Source organism: Chelonoidis abingdonii, chromosome 4, assembly GCF_003597395.2.
Source record: "Chelonoidis abingdonii isolate Lonesome George chromosome 4, CheloAbing_2.0, whole genome shotgun sequence".
In the NCBI taxonomy this organism is placed as follows: domain Eukaryota; kingdom Metazoa; phylum Chordata; order Testudines; family Testudinidae; genus Chelonoidis; species Chelonoidis abingdonii.
In genome coordinates this window covers 119711243-119724921 of record NC_133772.1, presented here as the reverse complement: position 1 = coordinate 119724921, position 13679 = coordinate 119711243, and the positions used below count along the sequence as shown (strand labels likewise).

The 13679-nt window shown below is 40.4% G+C and overlaps 1 protein-coding gene across 1 annotated transcript in view; it reads left to right on the top strand.

Annotated features, from left to right (window-relative positions):
• Positions 1–13679, top strand: part of KCNK10 (potassium two pore domain channel subfamily K member 10) — a 109681-nt gene that overhangs the window by 32843 nt on the left and 63159 nt on the right. The window contains exon 2 of the mRNA XM_032774222.2: positions 6677–6999. Within this exon, the coding sequence (XP_032630113.1) occupies positions 6677–6999 (323 nt within the window). The remainder of the gene's footprint in view (positions 1–6676; positions 7000–13679) is intronic.

Here is a 13679-nt window from a genome sequence, read left to right as displayed (position 1 = left end):
TTCAAAGCAGGGAGAGGCCAGAGCTTCTCAGTGAAACCACTGTAAGAATGATGGGGGCATGGGTTGTTTCTTCTTTTTAAAAATAGAAAAGAAAAAATGTATTTTTCCCCTCACCTGATTCTTGGCTAGAGCTCACCCATTTTGGAGGACACTTCTCAAAAAAGTTCAGCATGAGGCAGCTAATTCGTATTGAAAATTTCAGCCTCAACAATTTAAGGCTGGCAAAGTTATAAGCAACTGAAAATATGGTCTTGTAATGTCAAGAAACCTCAACATAGGGTGTTGCTACCAGCTCTACTGACAACATGTTTAGTTGACTGCATAGGAATAAATGAATTCATTTCGCAAGCACTCCAAGTGGCTTTGCAATAATATTATTTTATTATAAGACAAACGTAGTGCACAAGAACAGGGGAATGTGTATTAGCAAATGGAAAACAAAATCCCTGTTCTGTTAATCCCTTATTGTGTTTCAGAATAAACCACTATCAGAATGGACCTTTCCCAGGGCAATGTTTGTTAAATCATATTGAAGGCGAATTAATCTGCCTCATTAAAAGCAATGATGAATTTCCATTCATACACACACACTGTACTGGCAAAAATGCAGCCCTCAGAGGAAAGTGTGTGTTTTGAAACAGGCCTTTTCCCAGCGAGAGGATGCCAGTGGGGAAAGCAAGATCCTGTTTGTTTGGACAAGCCTTAGAGTGAAACAAGCAGAAGACACTAATGTTACCAACTGCATTAAATGTCTGCTTCTGCACTGTGTCAAGTATCAGAGGAGTAGCCGTGTTAGTCTGGATCTGTAAAAGCAGCAGAGAATCCTGTGGCACCTTATAGACTAACAGACGTTTTGGAGCATGAGCTTTCGTGGGTGAATACCCACTTCGTCAGATGCATGCATGTATTCACCCACGAAAGCTCATGCTCCAAAATGTCTGTTAGTCTATAAGGTGCCACAGGATTCTCTGCTGCTTCTGCACTGCCATTTACCTCTGAAAGAGCCATGCTATGAGAGCCAAGCCTTAGAAATCCTTCTGCAGTTACATGAACAGAATAGCCAGGCTTTGCATTAGTACAGAGGAGTTTGCACATGAGACTTCTAACAACACTCGATGAGATTTAACCTAGCAATCAATGAGACATCAAAATTTTTAGGGTCATGCCCTCTTTACCCTTCATAAGTCATGTTTGCTGACTGGACTGGCCACCCTCACAGTGTCACTCCAGTCCAGGGCTGCAGAGGCTGAGTAGAATGTTCTTTGTAATTGCTCCTCGTGACTGCAAGGGGCCGCTGTGATGTCGGGCATCAGAACTGAGAGCTGGGATAACAGACCAAGCTTTCGAGCCACACTGAGCTCTTCTTCAGATCCTTCAAGCTCTGTGTTGCTCGAAGGCTTGTCTCTTTCACCAACAGAAGTTGGTCCAATAGAACATATTATCTCACCCACCTTGTCTCTCTAATATCCTGGGACTGACACTGCTACAACTACGCTGCATATAGTTGGGATAACATATCTCTTGTATTCTCAGTGCTCCCCTGATGACATCCAGAGAACTAAGGTCAATGGGACCTGTGCTCTGGATATAAAAATGCTGAGTACTCAGAAAAAATCAGGCTCTTGGCTTCTCAGATGGGGAACTTGAAATTTGTTGACATTTTTGGCCTTACTTTCTGTGCCTCAGTTCCCCATATGTAAATAGGGATAAAGCCACAGCACCTCACAGGGGTGTTGTGAAGATAAATTCTTTGATGTTTATATAGGACTCAGATACTACGATCAGAGCACCATAGAAAAAACCTGTGGGGAAATTAATAATTCTGTATCCAGAACAGGGTTTGGATGATGTGCTGAAAGTAGTACATGGGACCAGACACTGAATGATGAAGATGAAGAGAACTATTGAATGGCTACCCATTCAATGAGCATCAACTGTCCTATACACTGAATGAGATACTATGGAAAAAACACTGTGTGCTCATGTAATCTAAGACTATATCATAATACATATACACAGACAACCTTAAGTCAGGCACTTCCTAACTCTTGAGTCCTTGACTTTGCAACCTTAATGTTCTTTTAGCATAGTTGTATTGGATGTAATATTTAACTACAATGAACTGATTTTTATATCTGTTAGATTCTTGTAGATCTACCCAGAGGTTCCCAAACTGTGGGGTGCACCCCCCCAGGTGGTATGGAGGAACATTCAGGGGGGTATGACTAGGTCTGGGCCAGCCCCCATGGCAGGGTGGGGAGGAAGTGCCACCCAGCCCTGCTCTGCCACCAGCTCTGCTCCAGCCCCACCTCCAGTCATGCCCGCTCCGCTCCTAGCCCGGTCCCAACCCCCAGCTTTGGGCCCCGGCCGGGGCTCCACTCCCAGCCCTGCCCCTAGACTTGGATTGCACATGCAGCCTTGGCCCCAGCCATGGCCCCAGCTGTGCCTTCAGCCTTGGCTCCCTTACCCCTATCCATGGCCCTGCTCCTGGAGGGCATGGACCAGGGTAAGGGGGGTCATGACCCTAAAAAGTTTGATGTCTCATTGATGGATGATCTAAACCAGTGGTCCTCAAATAGCTCAGCTGGGATGGTTTTATTAAGTCATTTTGTTCTAACTAAAGACAGCTTAGCACAAATACAGAAAGGGGGAGGTCAAGATTGCTCTAATTTACTCTGCCGGGGATGTAAGTTGCAGTGGTCACTGTTCCAAATTGGTCATAATTTCATGTTTTATTTTTGTTTTTTATACTCTACATTTACTTCTTTCTATAATGTGCGGTTAGCTACACACTAGCATCATCCAATCACCATCTAATGTCATCCTTGCATTCAACAGTCTAGAGTCTAGAGAGCATTGGTTCCATTATGCCTAATATGCTCCAAGTTTCCAACTTATAAACTATCGTAACAGCTGTGGCCTGTTCAACAACCACAATATATTGTGTGACTAGCTGTGTAACACCTTTTTACCAATTGTTTCATTTTGCCCTTTGCAGTTGGAACACCGTGTGCATCTGCAAGACTTATTCCTTTCTTGTGGTTTTATAGTCGAGCCAATCACAAGCACAAAACGAAAACTTAAACTGCTCTAAATATCAGTTATGCCATAGATCCCCTTTCATTTCTTTTAGGCCAGGATACGTGCTGCATGAGTTTAATATGCTCAAAGTCAAATGTATCTTTTGTTTCTCTTGACACTGCTATGAGGGATGCTGGGAGCTCTCCATATGGCAACATTCCTTTCAAATGACATGTAAAAACCTCATGACCACTTTCTGTTACTAAAGATCCCATGTCACCTTTTTGGATAAATGAGGGTGTAAATCTTAATTTCCCAGCTAAATTCCAGTTTGGGTAATTGTGTGGTAATTGTAAATGGAATTTGCTGTTTCAAGTGGGTATGGCATTTTTCACTTTCCTAAACTGTTTTGTCGTGCTGCTGTGTATTGTTAAACTATCTCTCCATTTCATTCCAGAGGTGATTGTATTTTAGTAAAACTCAGCATTTTTACAGCCCTTTGTATACTGACAGTACCATGCCAGCACTAATTCTCACAACATCCTTGTGAGGTAGAAGAGTTAGCATTATTATTCCCATTTTACAGATGGGAAACTGAGACTAAAAGGTGAAATGACTTGCCCCAAAATATAGGGAGGTTGCAACAGAGCTGGGATTAGAATTCAGGACTTTGACTCGCCACATGTTCATGCCAACAAATCCTTGGGATGTGGGGGGGAAGTAAAGAGGGGATTAGTGACAGAAAACTGCTTTCCTTCTGATTCCTGGGTGCAAGCTGATTTCATGTGCTAGCTCAGTATTAAACTTACGCGTGAAGAGAACTACATTTAGTAGCAGTAGTAGTATGCTCCAATACGTCTGTTAGTTTATAAGGTGCCACAGGACTGTTTGCTGCTTTTACATTCAGTAGGTTTCTGTAGTTTGTTGATCATTCTACAGGTTGAGGATCCATCCCCAAAGTAATGCTTAAGCGAGTACCGGTTTTAGGACAATTTGATTTTTAGTAGACAGCAACTTCTGTAAATTATTCCGTACCCACAAATTGTTCTTCTGCTGGGAGAGAATTGTAACCCATTGTCTAGTTAATGGTGTAATCATGCTGGTATGTTCAAATTGTATGTAGTCAGACACTTCACAATACTGCTTCCCCCTAGATGCAGTAAACATCTAAGTGTAGTCCTCAATCTGAAGAGGCTAAGGTACTTGGAGGGTAAAGTCAGCCTTGGTTTAGCACCAGAGGCTACATTTTTGTTATCTAGTTTCATTTCATTTGTGACTTAAACCAGTGGTTCTCAACCAGGGGATGGGTACCCCGGGGGTACGCAGAGGTTTTCCAGGGTATACAGTACATCAGTTCATCTAGATATTTGCCTAGTTTTCCAGCAGGCTACATAAAAGTTACAGACTAAAATTTCATACAGACAATGACTTATTTATATTGCCCTATATAGTAAACACTGAAATGTAAGTACAACATTTATATTCCATTTGATTTATTTTATAACTGTATGGTAAAAATGAGAGAGTCAGCAATTTTTCAGTAGTAGTGTACTTTGACGCTTTTTGTATTTTGTCTGATTTTTAAAAGCAAGTATTTTTTAAGTGAGGTGAAACTTGGGGTATGCAAGACAAATCAGAATCCTGAAAGGGGTACACTAGTCTGGAAAGGTTAAGAGACACTGAAAAACCAATGAGGTCTCAAAGTGATTATGGAGTAATGATAGTGGCACCACAGTTAAGGTTGCAGCAGAGGTTCTGTTTAAAATGAATCTAGCATCTAAAACCCATATGGTATCTTATGTATATAGTCAGATCAGTTTGACAAGTAGCATGCCAGTTCAAGGGCCTAGGTAGCCCTATTCTGAGGGCTTAAGCAGAATTTAAGTGACGCACAGACCTTGTGCTGACTCTCTGCATGGTGGTGAATTTCACACTTCACGAACAGTAAATGTCTGGCACAGGAGATTGGATGAAGCATTTGTCCTGCTAAAATCTTTAAAACTCTCAGGATTCATGAACATTTTCACAAAAAGCCGGTGGCTTTCTGAGTACTTACGAATCATTTGGTCCCACAAATCGTAGTAAATCAAACTCAGCCTTTTGATTTGTCAAGATATTTGAAAAGAAATGTTTTACTATTCTACCAGGTCTAGTTCTAACCACTTCTGGTCACTAATGACTCCATAATAATTCATAATTAATTATGTAAAAATAGGATGCTAATTCCAGTGTTCCGACAAAACTCAATTTTGCGTGATCTACATTCTGCTGATTTAAAATCCCTGTTGGTGTTCTCATTGGATAAACTCTTCTTCACTTTTTTCCTGAATTGTTGCATCAGCTGGTGTGGCCTTAGAACTAATGGGTGAAATGATCTCTGTGAATAATTTGTAAGAATATGTGAAATGCTGATGGATCCATTGAGGGAAGGTATCCCTTCAGTTTAAAATTATCATTACAATGTAACAAGGTTCTTCTGTGTATCTTGGACATAATACTTTACAAAATTATATGTGCAGATACATAAAGATCCCAGCTATGCTTTCAATTAGAGATTTTAATTTTTAATGAGGTTTGGAAGGATTAGATTTGTATTGGTAAATGTTGATAAACATTGATTTCACCATACATACACAATCTGAGGAAAATTAGAATTTTACAGATAGGCAAAGTTTAAAAAAAATGCAGTTTGAGAACTTATTAACATTTGATTTAAGGCTATTTACTCTGTATATTTTGACATATGATGTTGACAACTTGTGTTTTAAAGGACTTTTTGAATGTCTGTGTCTATTGTCATGAAGTAATTATTTCCTGTAACTGTGAAAATGTTTTTGGATGTTTGAATATATTTTCAAATATATTGATTTCAATTACAATGCAGAATACAAAGAGTACAGTGCTTACTTTATATTATAATTTTATTACAAATATTTGCACTGTAAGAAAGATAAAAGAAATAGTATTTTTCAATTCACTCAGTCCTACTTCTTGTTCAGCCAATCATTAAGACAAACAAATTTGTGTGCATTTACAGGAAATGAAGCTGCCCCCTTCTTATTTACAATGTCACCTGAAAGTGAGAACAGGCATCCACACGGCACTGTTGTAGGTTGGGGTTGCAAGGTATTCATGTGCCAGATATGATAAACATTTGTATGCCTCTTCATGCTTCGATCTGTAGCCTGTAATGTTTTACATTGCTTTGTTTTTGAGCGCAGTTATGTAAAGAAATATCTACATTTGTAAATTGCATTTTCACGATAAAGAGATTTCACTACAATACTTGTATGAGGTGAATTGTAAAATACTATTTCTTTTGTTTATCTTTTTACAGTGCAAATATTTGTAATAAAAATATAAAGTAAGCACTGTATACTCTGTATTCTGCATTGTAATTGAAATCAATATATTTGAAAATGTAGAAAAATACCCAAAATATTTATAATTAATTTAAATTGGTTTTCTATTCTTTAACAGTGCGATTAAAACTGTGATTAATTGCAAGTATTTTTAACCTTGCAATTAATTGCAATTATTTTTTAATCATTTGATAGCCCCCCCGTGTGTGTGTGTGTGTGTGTGTGTATATATATATATATATAAATATATTTCTACCAAACCAATTTTTAACATCTTTTGTTTTGCATTTCAGTGGCTGTTCCCTCAGCCATGCCAGCTTGTGAGCCCAAGACTAACGGGCACCATCCAGCTCCACGACTCTCTGTTTCTTCCCGGACCACTGTGGTCGCCACCATGGAAACCACCTCCCAGGGCTCGCAGACAGTCATGAAGTGGAAAACAGTGATGGCCATCTTCGTTGTGGTTGTAGCTTACCTAGTAACTGGAGGTCTTGTCTTCCGTGCCCTGGAGCAGCCTTTTGAAAGCAGCCAGAAAAATACAATAGCCTCAGAGAAGGCAGATTTCCTTCGGGAGCATGTTTGTGTGACCCCAATGGAGCTGGAGACTCTGATTCAGGTGAGATGTGAGGGAGACAGCAACTCATGGTGGAGGAGGAAATATATATAATCTACATTTGGGGATTGGCAATGTGGTAGGGAGCGTTCCAGCTTGAAGTCTCTGGTCTGAATCTAACCCAAATGGGTAGTGACAGAAGTTATCACCTGAGAGCTGTTTGGTGGCCTGTGTAAAATGAATTGGTCTCGTTCTAGGTTCCATTCAAGAAGTGTAGGTATTGCCAATGTTCACCATCCCAACTAGCAGCCTCAACAGAGGGGTCAAAGACCAAATGGGTATAAGGACTTGATAATCCTCTTTCTGTTCTTTAGGTGGTGCCTCCCAGACAAGATATTGTGAAAAGGTCTGCATTGCTGCTGGCTGTGTGGTACATGTTCCTGTTTGCAGTGCTTCTAATTTGGCAGCTTTCACCATTGCTGAATTCACATTAAAGCATTTAGGAGTTGGCTTCATTTATTTGTTGTTAGGACTGTGCACACTAATGTAAGAACATTTCCTGCTGGCTTGACTGACAAAGCAGGGCTTCATTAATAAGATGGCCATTCATTTAATAAATGAATCCTACGCAAAAAGTCCAGAATTCTTGTAGTGAAAATCTGTTTTGATGAGGAAGATTAGAATTTCACTTAGAAGAGTGACAACACTTGCTTTACTCTACAGTAGTGTCAAGGGGGCTATGTTCAGTGCTGGTGTGGATCATCTGAAGTCAGTGAAGATACACTAGGGTTGAATTTGGCCTGATGTGTTTAGCATTTCAGTCTGAGAATGTTCTATCCCCATTTACTGGAAGCAGCTCAAATTGCAGCACTGAACCTCAATATTGAAGTACATGAGTGAGCTTTATTGATGAGATCTGCAGTGCATAAATATTCACACTCTAAAACATAGCTCCCAACATTTCAAGTGGCTGAAGTGGGACACAGCGCCACTCATGTCTGGCTGCTCTCCTGCTCCATAGCTAGAGACAGAGGTGTATATGGACCAGATTTGATTGGCATTGCAATCTAGCACACTTTGTTGCGGTGAGACACATATTTGGCCCGTGTGCCCCTCCATCTGCATCTATGGAGGGGCAGATGGGCCAGTCCTGAGTGTTGCTGCAATCCCATGTGCCAGGTCATAATGCCACTTGATTTGGGGGACCTCTCAAACAGAGAGCCTGGAGATTCCAACCTCCCACCCCAGGTGACCCTGAATGAAGAAATGTTTGCTTCAACTGAGGCAGGAGGTTTTGGCCTTCAAAATGAGAGAGTACTGCAAAACCTGGGACTGTTGTGAGGTCTGCTAAAGTCCTTTCCTAACATTCATTAGGCTCAGTGCAAAACCGCTGATGAATTTCATGGAGAACAGCCTATTTTTAGTTGTTCACAGTTCTGACCTGGAGTCTGGAGAGGATGTCCCCAAAACATTGTAGATGGAAGTCCAGATCTATTCTCGAATGCAGTGTGAAATGTTTGCAAGCAAACTTGAAACTATTTTATACTCACCTGGACTGGAGTTTTGTGACGGGTCCAGAACTGAAGCAAGAGGCTTGCTTAGGTTCACAAAACTTTTGCATGAAGCTGGACCCAATTCCTCCTGCCTGGTCAAACTGTTGAGAATCTCACAACTCTATAGTCACAAGAGGAAACTATACTTATTTTAATTAGGATTGGCAAGTGAATAAAAAAAATAATCAAGATTAAGTGTGCTGTTAAACAACAATAGAATACCATTAAATATTTTTGGATGTTTACTACATTTTCAAATATATTAATTTCAGTTACAACACAGAATACAAAATGTACAGCGCTCACTTTATTTTTTTATTACAAATATTTGCGCTGTAAAAAATAGTGTTTTTAATTCACCTCATACAAGTACTGTAGTGCATTCTCTTTATCTTGAAAGTTGACTTACAAATGTAGAGTTAGGTAAACAAAAGAAAAACTGCATTCAAAAATAAAACAGTGCAAAACTTTAGAGCCTATATGTCCACTCAGTCCTACTTCTTGTTCAGCCAGTCACTCAGACAAATAAAGGTTTGGTTACAATTTGCAGGAGATAATGCTGTCTGTTGCTTATTTACAATGCCACCTGAAAGTGAGAACAGGCGTTCACATGGCACTGTTGTAGCTGGTGTTACAAGATATTTACATGCCAGATGCACTAAGGCAGGAGTCAGCAACCTCTGGCATGCAGCTCGCCACGGTAAGCACCCTGGTGGGCCGGGCCAGTTTGTTTACCTGCCACATCAGCAGGTTCGGCTGATTGCGGCTCCCACTGGCCGTGGTTCACCGTCCCAGGCCAATAAGGGCGGCAGGAGGCCACGGCCAGCACATCCCTTGCTCGCACCACTTCATGCCATCCCCATTGGCCTGGGAAAGTGAACTGTGGCCACTGGGAGCCGTGATTGGCTGAACCTGCTGATGCAACAGGTAAACAAAGGGCCCGGCCCCCCAGGGTGCTTACCCTGGCGAGCGGCGTGCCAGAGGTTGCTGATCGCTGCACTAAAGATTCGTATGTCCCTTCATGCTTCAGCCACCATTCCATGCTGCTGATGGGTTCTGTTTGATAATGATCCAAAGCAGTGCAGACTGATACATGTTCATTTTCATCATCTAAGTCAGATGCCATGAGCAGAAGGTTAATTTTCTTTTTCGGTAGTTTAGGTTTTGTAGATTCTGCATCAGAGTGTTGCTCTTTTAAAACTTCTGAAAGTATGCTCCGCACCTCGTTCCTCTCAGATTTTGGAAGGCACTTCAGATTCTTAAACTTTGGGTCGAGTGCTGTAGCTAGTTTTAGAAATCTCACATTGGTACCTTCTTTGCATTTTGTCAAATCTGCTGTGAAAGTGTTTTTAAAACCAGCATGTGCTGGGTCACCATCAGAGACTACTATAACATGATATATATGCAGAATGTGGGTAAAACAGAGCAGGAGACATACAGTTCTCTCCACAAGGAGTACAGTCACAAATCTAATTGACACATTGTTTTTTTAACACACATAATCATCATGGAAGCATGTCCTCTGGAATGGTGGCCGAAGCATGGAAGGGGCATACAAATTTTTAGTGCATCTGGCATGTAAATACCTTGTAATGCCGGATACAAAAGTGCCATGCAATGCCTGTTCTCACTTTTAGGTGACATTGTAAATAAGAAGCAGGGCAGAATTATCGCCTGCAAATTGTAACCAAACCTTTGTTTGTCTTAGTGATTGGCAGAATAAGAAGTAGGACTGAGTGGACTTGTAGGCTCTAAAGTTTTACACTGTTTTGTTTTTTGAGTGCAGTTACGTAACCCCCCCCCAAAAATCTGCTTTTGTAAGTTACACTTTCATGATAAAGAGACTGCATTTCTGTACTTGTAGGAGGTAAATTGAAAAATACTATTTCTTTTGTTTGTCATTTTTACAGTGCATATATTTGTAATAAAACTAATTATATAAAAAGAGCACTGTGAACTTTGTATTCTGTGTTGTAATTTAAATCAATATTGAAAATGTAGAAAAACATCCCAAAATATTTAATTTTAATTGGTATTCTATTGTTATAAGTGTAAATAATTTTTTAATTACGATTAATTTTTTTTTAATTAATTGTATGAGTTAACTGCGATTAATTGACAGCCCTAATTTTATGCATATAAATTTTGGCATCTGGCAGTTGCTCATCTTATATATCATTCTAGAAGAATTATGTTATACCCAACTGAGAAGAATGTTGAAATATATGTATTTTATACCATGAGAGTAAATTAAGGCCTATATACATATTTCTGATGGGCCTGAACATCAAATTTCAGATCTGAGTTTGCATCTGGACCTCCCCAAGCTCAGTTCTGGTATTTTTCTTCATCCCACTGTATGGGAAGGGATTCAGCTATGGAGGTGGAATCTGGACTTGAATCTGAACTTTTCCAAGTTGAAAGCTGCTGGTCTGGGATTTTTGCTCTGATCCATTTCTAATACACATCATGAGAGGGCTGCTGAGGTTAACATTTCCTGCTATTCTTGAGGTGCAATACATAATGGAGCAGTTCTAGGTATGAATATTAAAGCAAGAAATGTGTGTGCCATAGGTGTGAATGTCATTAATGAAGGATATGCAAAGTTCTTGTTTTTCTAACAAAGACTTTTTCCTGCCTATTAGGAATTCTCTCTCAACAGGATGCTAAAGAGTGCAACACCAGGATATTTCTTAATATCACGTAGTCTGAACCAGGTTGCAGTTTTCAAGTGTACACAACATTTTGTCCTTTCTTTTACCTCAAAGGTGGTGGCCTTTATCTCATATCCAGGCAGGTAGTGTCACTGCAAGTCAGATATTCTTAACAAACCTTATCTCTCGTGAATTCAGTTTGTCCTCAGGCATTTCACTGGCTAACTGGGAATAATTTTTAAATAGTAAAGTAAACAGGTTTTGCAGCTTGACATGCTGAATAGCTTAAGGCTAGCTAGTATAAAATATTAAAATGTATTTTGTCAATAAAGAATAATTTCTATTTGATTCTTATGAGTGGCTAGGAATAGGTAAGCATGGCTCACAGCTGTGGTGAAATACAATGATATATCATAAAGCTGTACTTGTAACTGAGCTGAGCGCAAGAACACAACACAGTGTTTCAGATTATTGTCAAGGGGTTAACATTTTTGCTTTCTACCTTTTTATGTTGATTTTAAAAAGTGACATCTTCCCTAGCTGGCACAATGGATTACTGCATTGCACCAAGTGCTGGCCTGTCTGAAAGACCATGAGATTAGAATAATGGCACTGATGGGGTAACCTCGTTGGGTCTTGGCGGTGTTACATGTTTTCGTCGCAAAGCTACACCTAGGGGCGATATTTATTATTAATTCAATTAGACTAACCTACATTGTGTAGACGAATGCATAGATCATACTCCCCAGAGTTACAATGAGGACTCAGCTCTGAGCTACTGGAGTACATTCTCATGGAACAGATCCAATAGGGGAATGAAAGGGAGACTTTAACCATAGGCCAGGGTCTATGCTCTTTCAAGCTGGAATAGCCTTCTTTGGTAAGGAGAGATTGTAAAGAGGAGATGAAGTCTGTGATGAGTTTGCGAACTTCTGACCTGAGCCCTAGGTCCTATGTCTCCTGAAAGGGTCTTGCCTTGGGGAGGCAAAGCATAGAAGGAAGACACATGGTAGCTGTGTGAGTCTAGGAGAACCTCACTGTGTTGAAAGTGCTCTCCATACTGATCCCCTCTTCTGCCTTCCAAAAACATTTGTATGATTGGCACAAACACTACTGGTTTTATTGCAAGTGACCAGAGATGATCCCAGGCTGTGAAGTTTAGATGTGCAGGTGTTCAGAAATGGTTGATAAGTGCAGTATAAATGTCTCGATAGAAGGGAATCTAGATCCAAATAGCCTCAAAGTTTATGCCTGGTTTCACCTGTTGTAGAGACAGGTCCTGTCTGTGAAATTCAGGGAAAGATGTGAACTTCTCAAAGTTTGCGTTTGCCAATGGAGTTCAGTTCAGGCCCATCTCAACTACTGATGCCTGCTGCGGTACAGGGTACAGAACAATTTCTCCTAGCAATAACTACATTCTCTCAGCGCATCTGGTGTTATCCCAGTTTGCCTGAAGTGAAAGTTTGTAGTTTTGTCAGCACACATCTGCTTCTGAAGATTAATATACTGCAGTGAAAATAGCTCATTAATTAGTGCTTCATGCAATCTATGACCTGGCTTCAATGATAGTATCTATTGTAAATATGGAGGAGTGAGGGACGGACAAAACCAGCTATGCACTACTTTTTAATTGCAGCCCTTTCGGATGAGGGGACTTTCATCAGATTGATCTGAAATTGAATTTTGAGAGGAAAAAAAAGAAAAAGGTTTAATGTAATAAAAAGAAAACAGACCTGACTGCCTCCGCTGTGTTTAGCTCTCTGATTCTTGTTTGGCGAAAGTGTTGTAAGATTCAACAAAGGATTAGACAATTATTTTAATAAAAATAAGATCTGCAGTTACACTTGCTAAGGTAAAATTACCAGGATTACTCATCTTCATGGTTCAGGGCATAAGATGATCAGTACTCTCTCTTTATAGTGTTATAGCTGACTACAGCAGCTCTACCCAGGACGGTAACAGGAAATAGTATGAGAACAAAGAGTCGGTAAGGAGGGAGGCTAGTCAGTAGTTACTGTCTGGGACTCAACTATTTACACTGCTAATGCTGTCAACCCCTGGGGTGTGCTTTGAGTTTTTTTCCCTAAAGAGCAGAATTAATAAAGAAACTTTAGATGCTGTGGCCCAGATCCATAAAAGTCCTTAGGTGTTGCAAGGCTGAGTGCTGCAGTGCCTACATTTTAGGCACTTAGAAAATCACAGGAACAAAACTATGATCCAGAAAACCTGGCTAGGATCCCTATATAATGAATGGGGAGAGAGAGGCACCATAGAATGCGATCCACAAAAGCTAGCATGGTAGGCAGGAAGACACCTAAGATAGTCCATAGGAGATGCTTACAACAGCAGGGGTGTTATGCCCCACTCCTCTCAGAGAGGGAGGCACCTATCTCTGCTTGGCATTCCATGAATGGGAACCCATCTCCTGGAGTCAGGTGGCTTAGGTGCCTAACCAATTTCTTGCAGGAATGCATTAGACACCCACTCAGGGCCGGTGCAAGGATATTTTGAGCCCTAGGCAAAACTTCCATCTTGT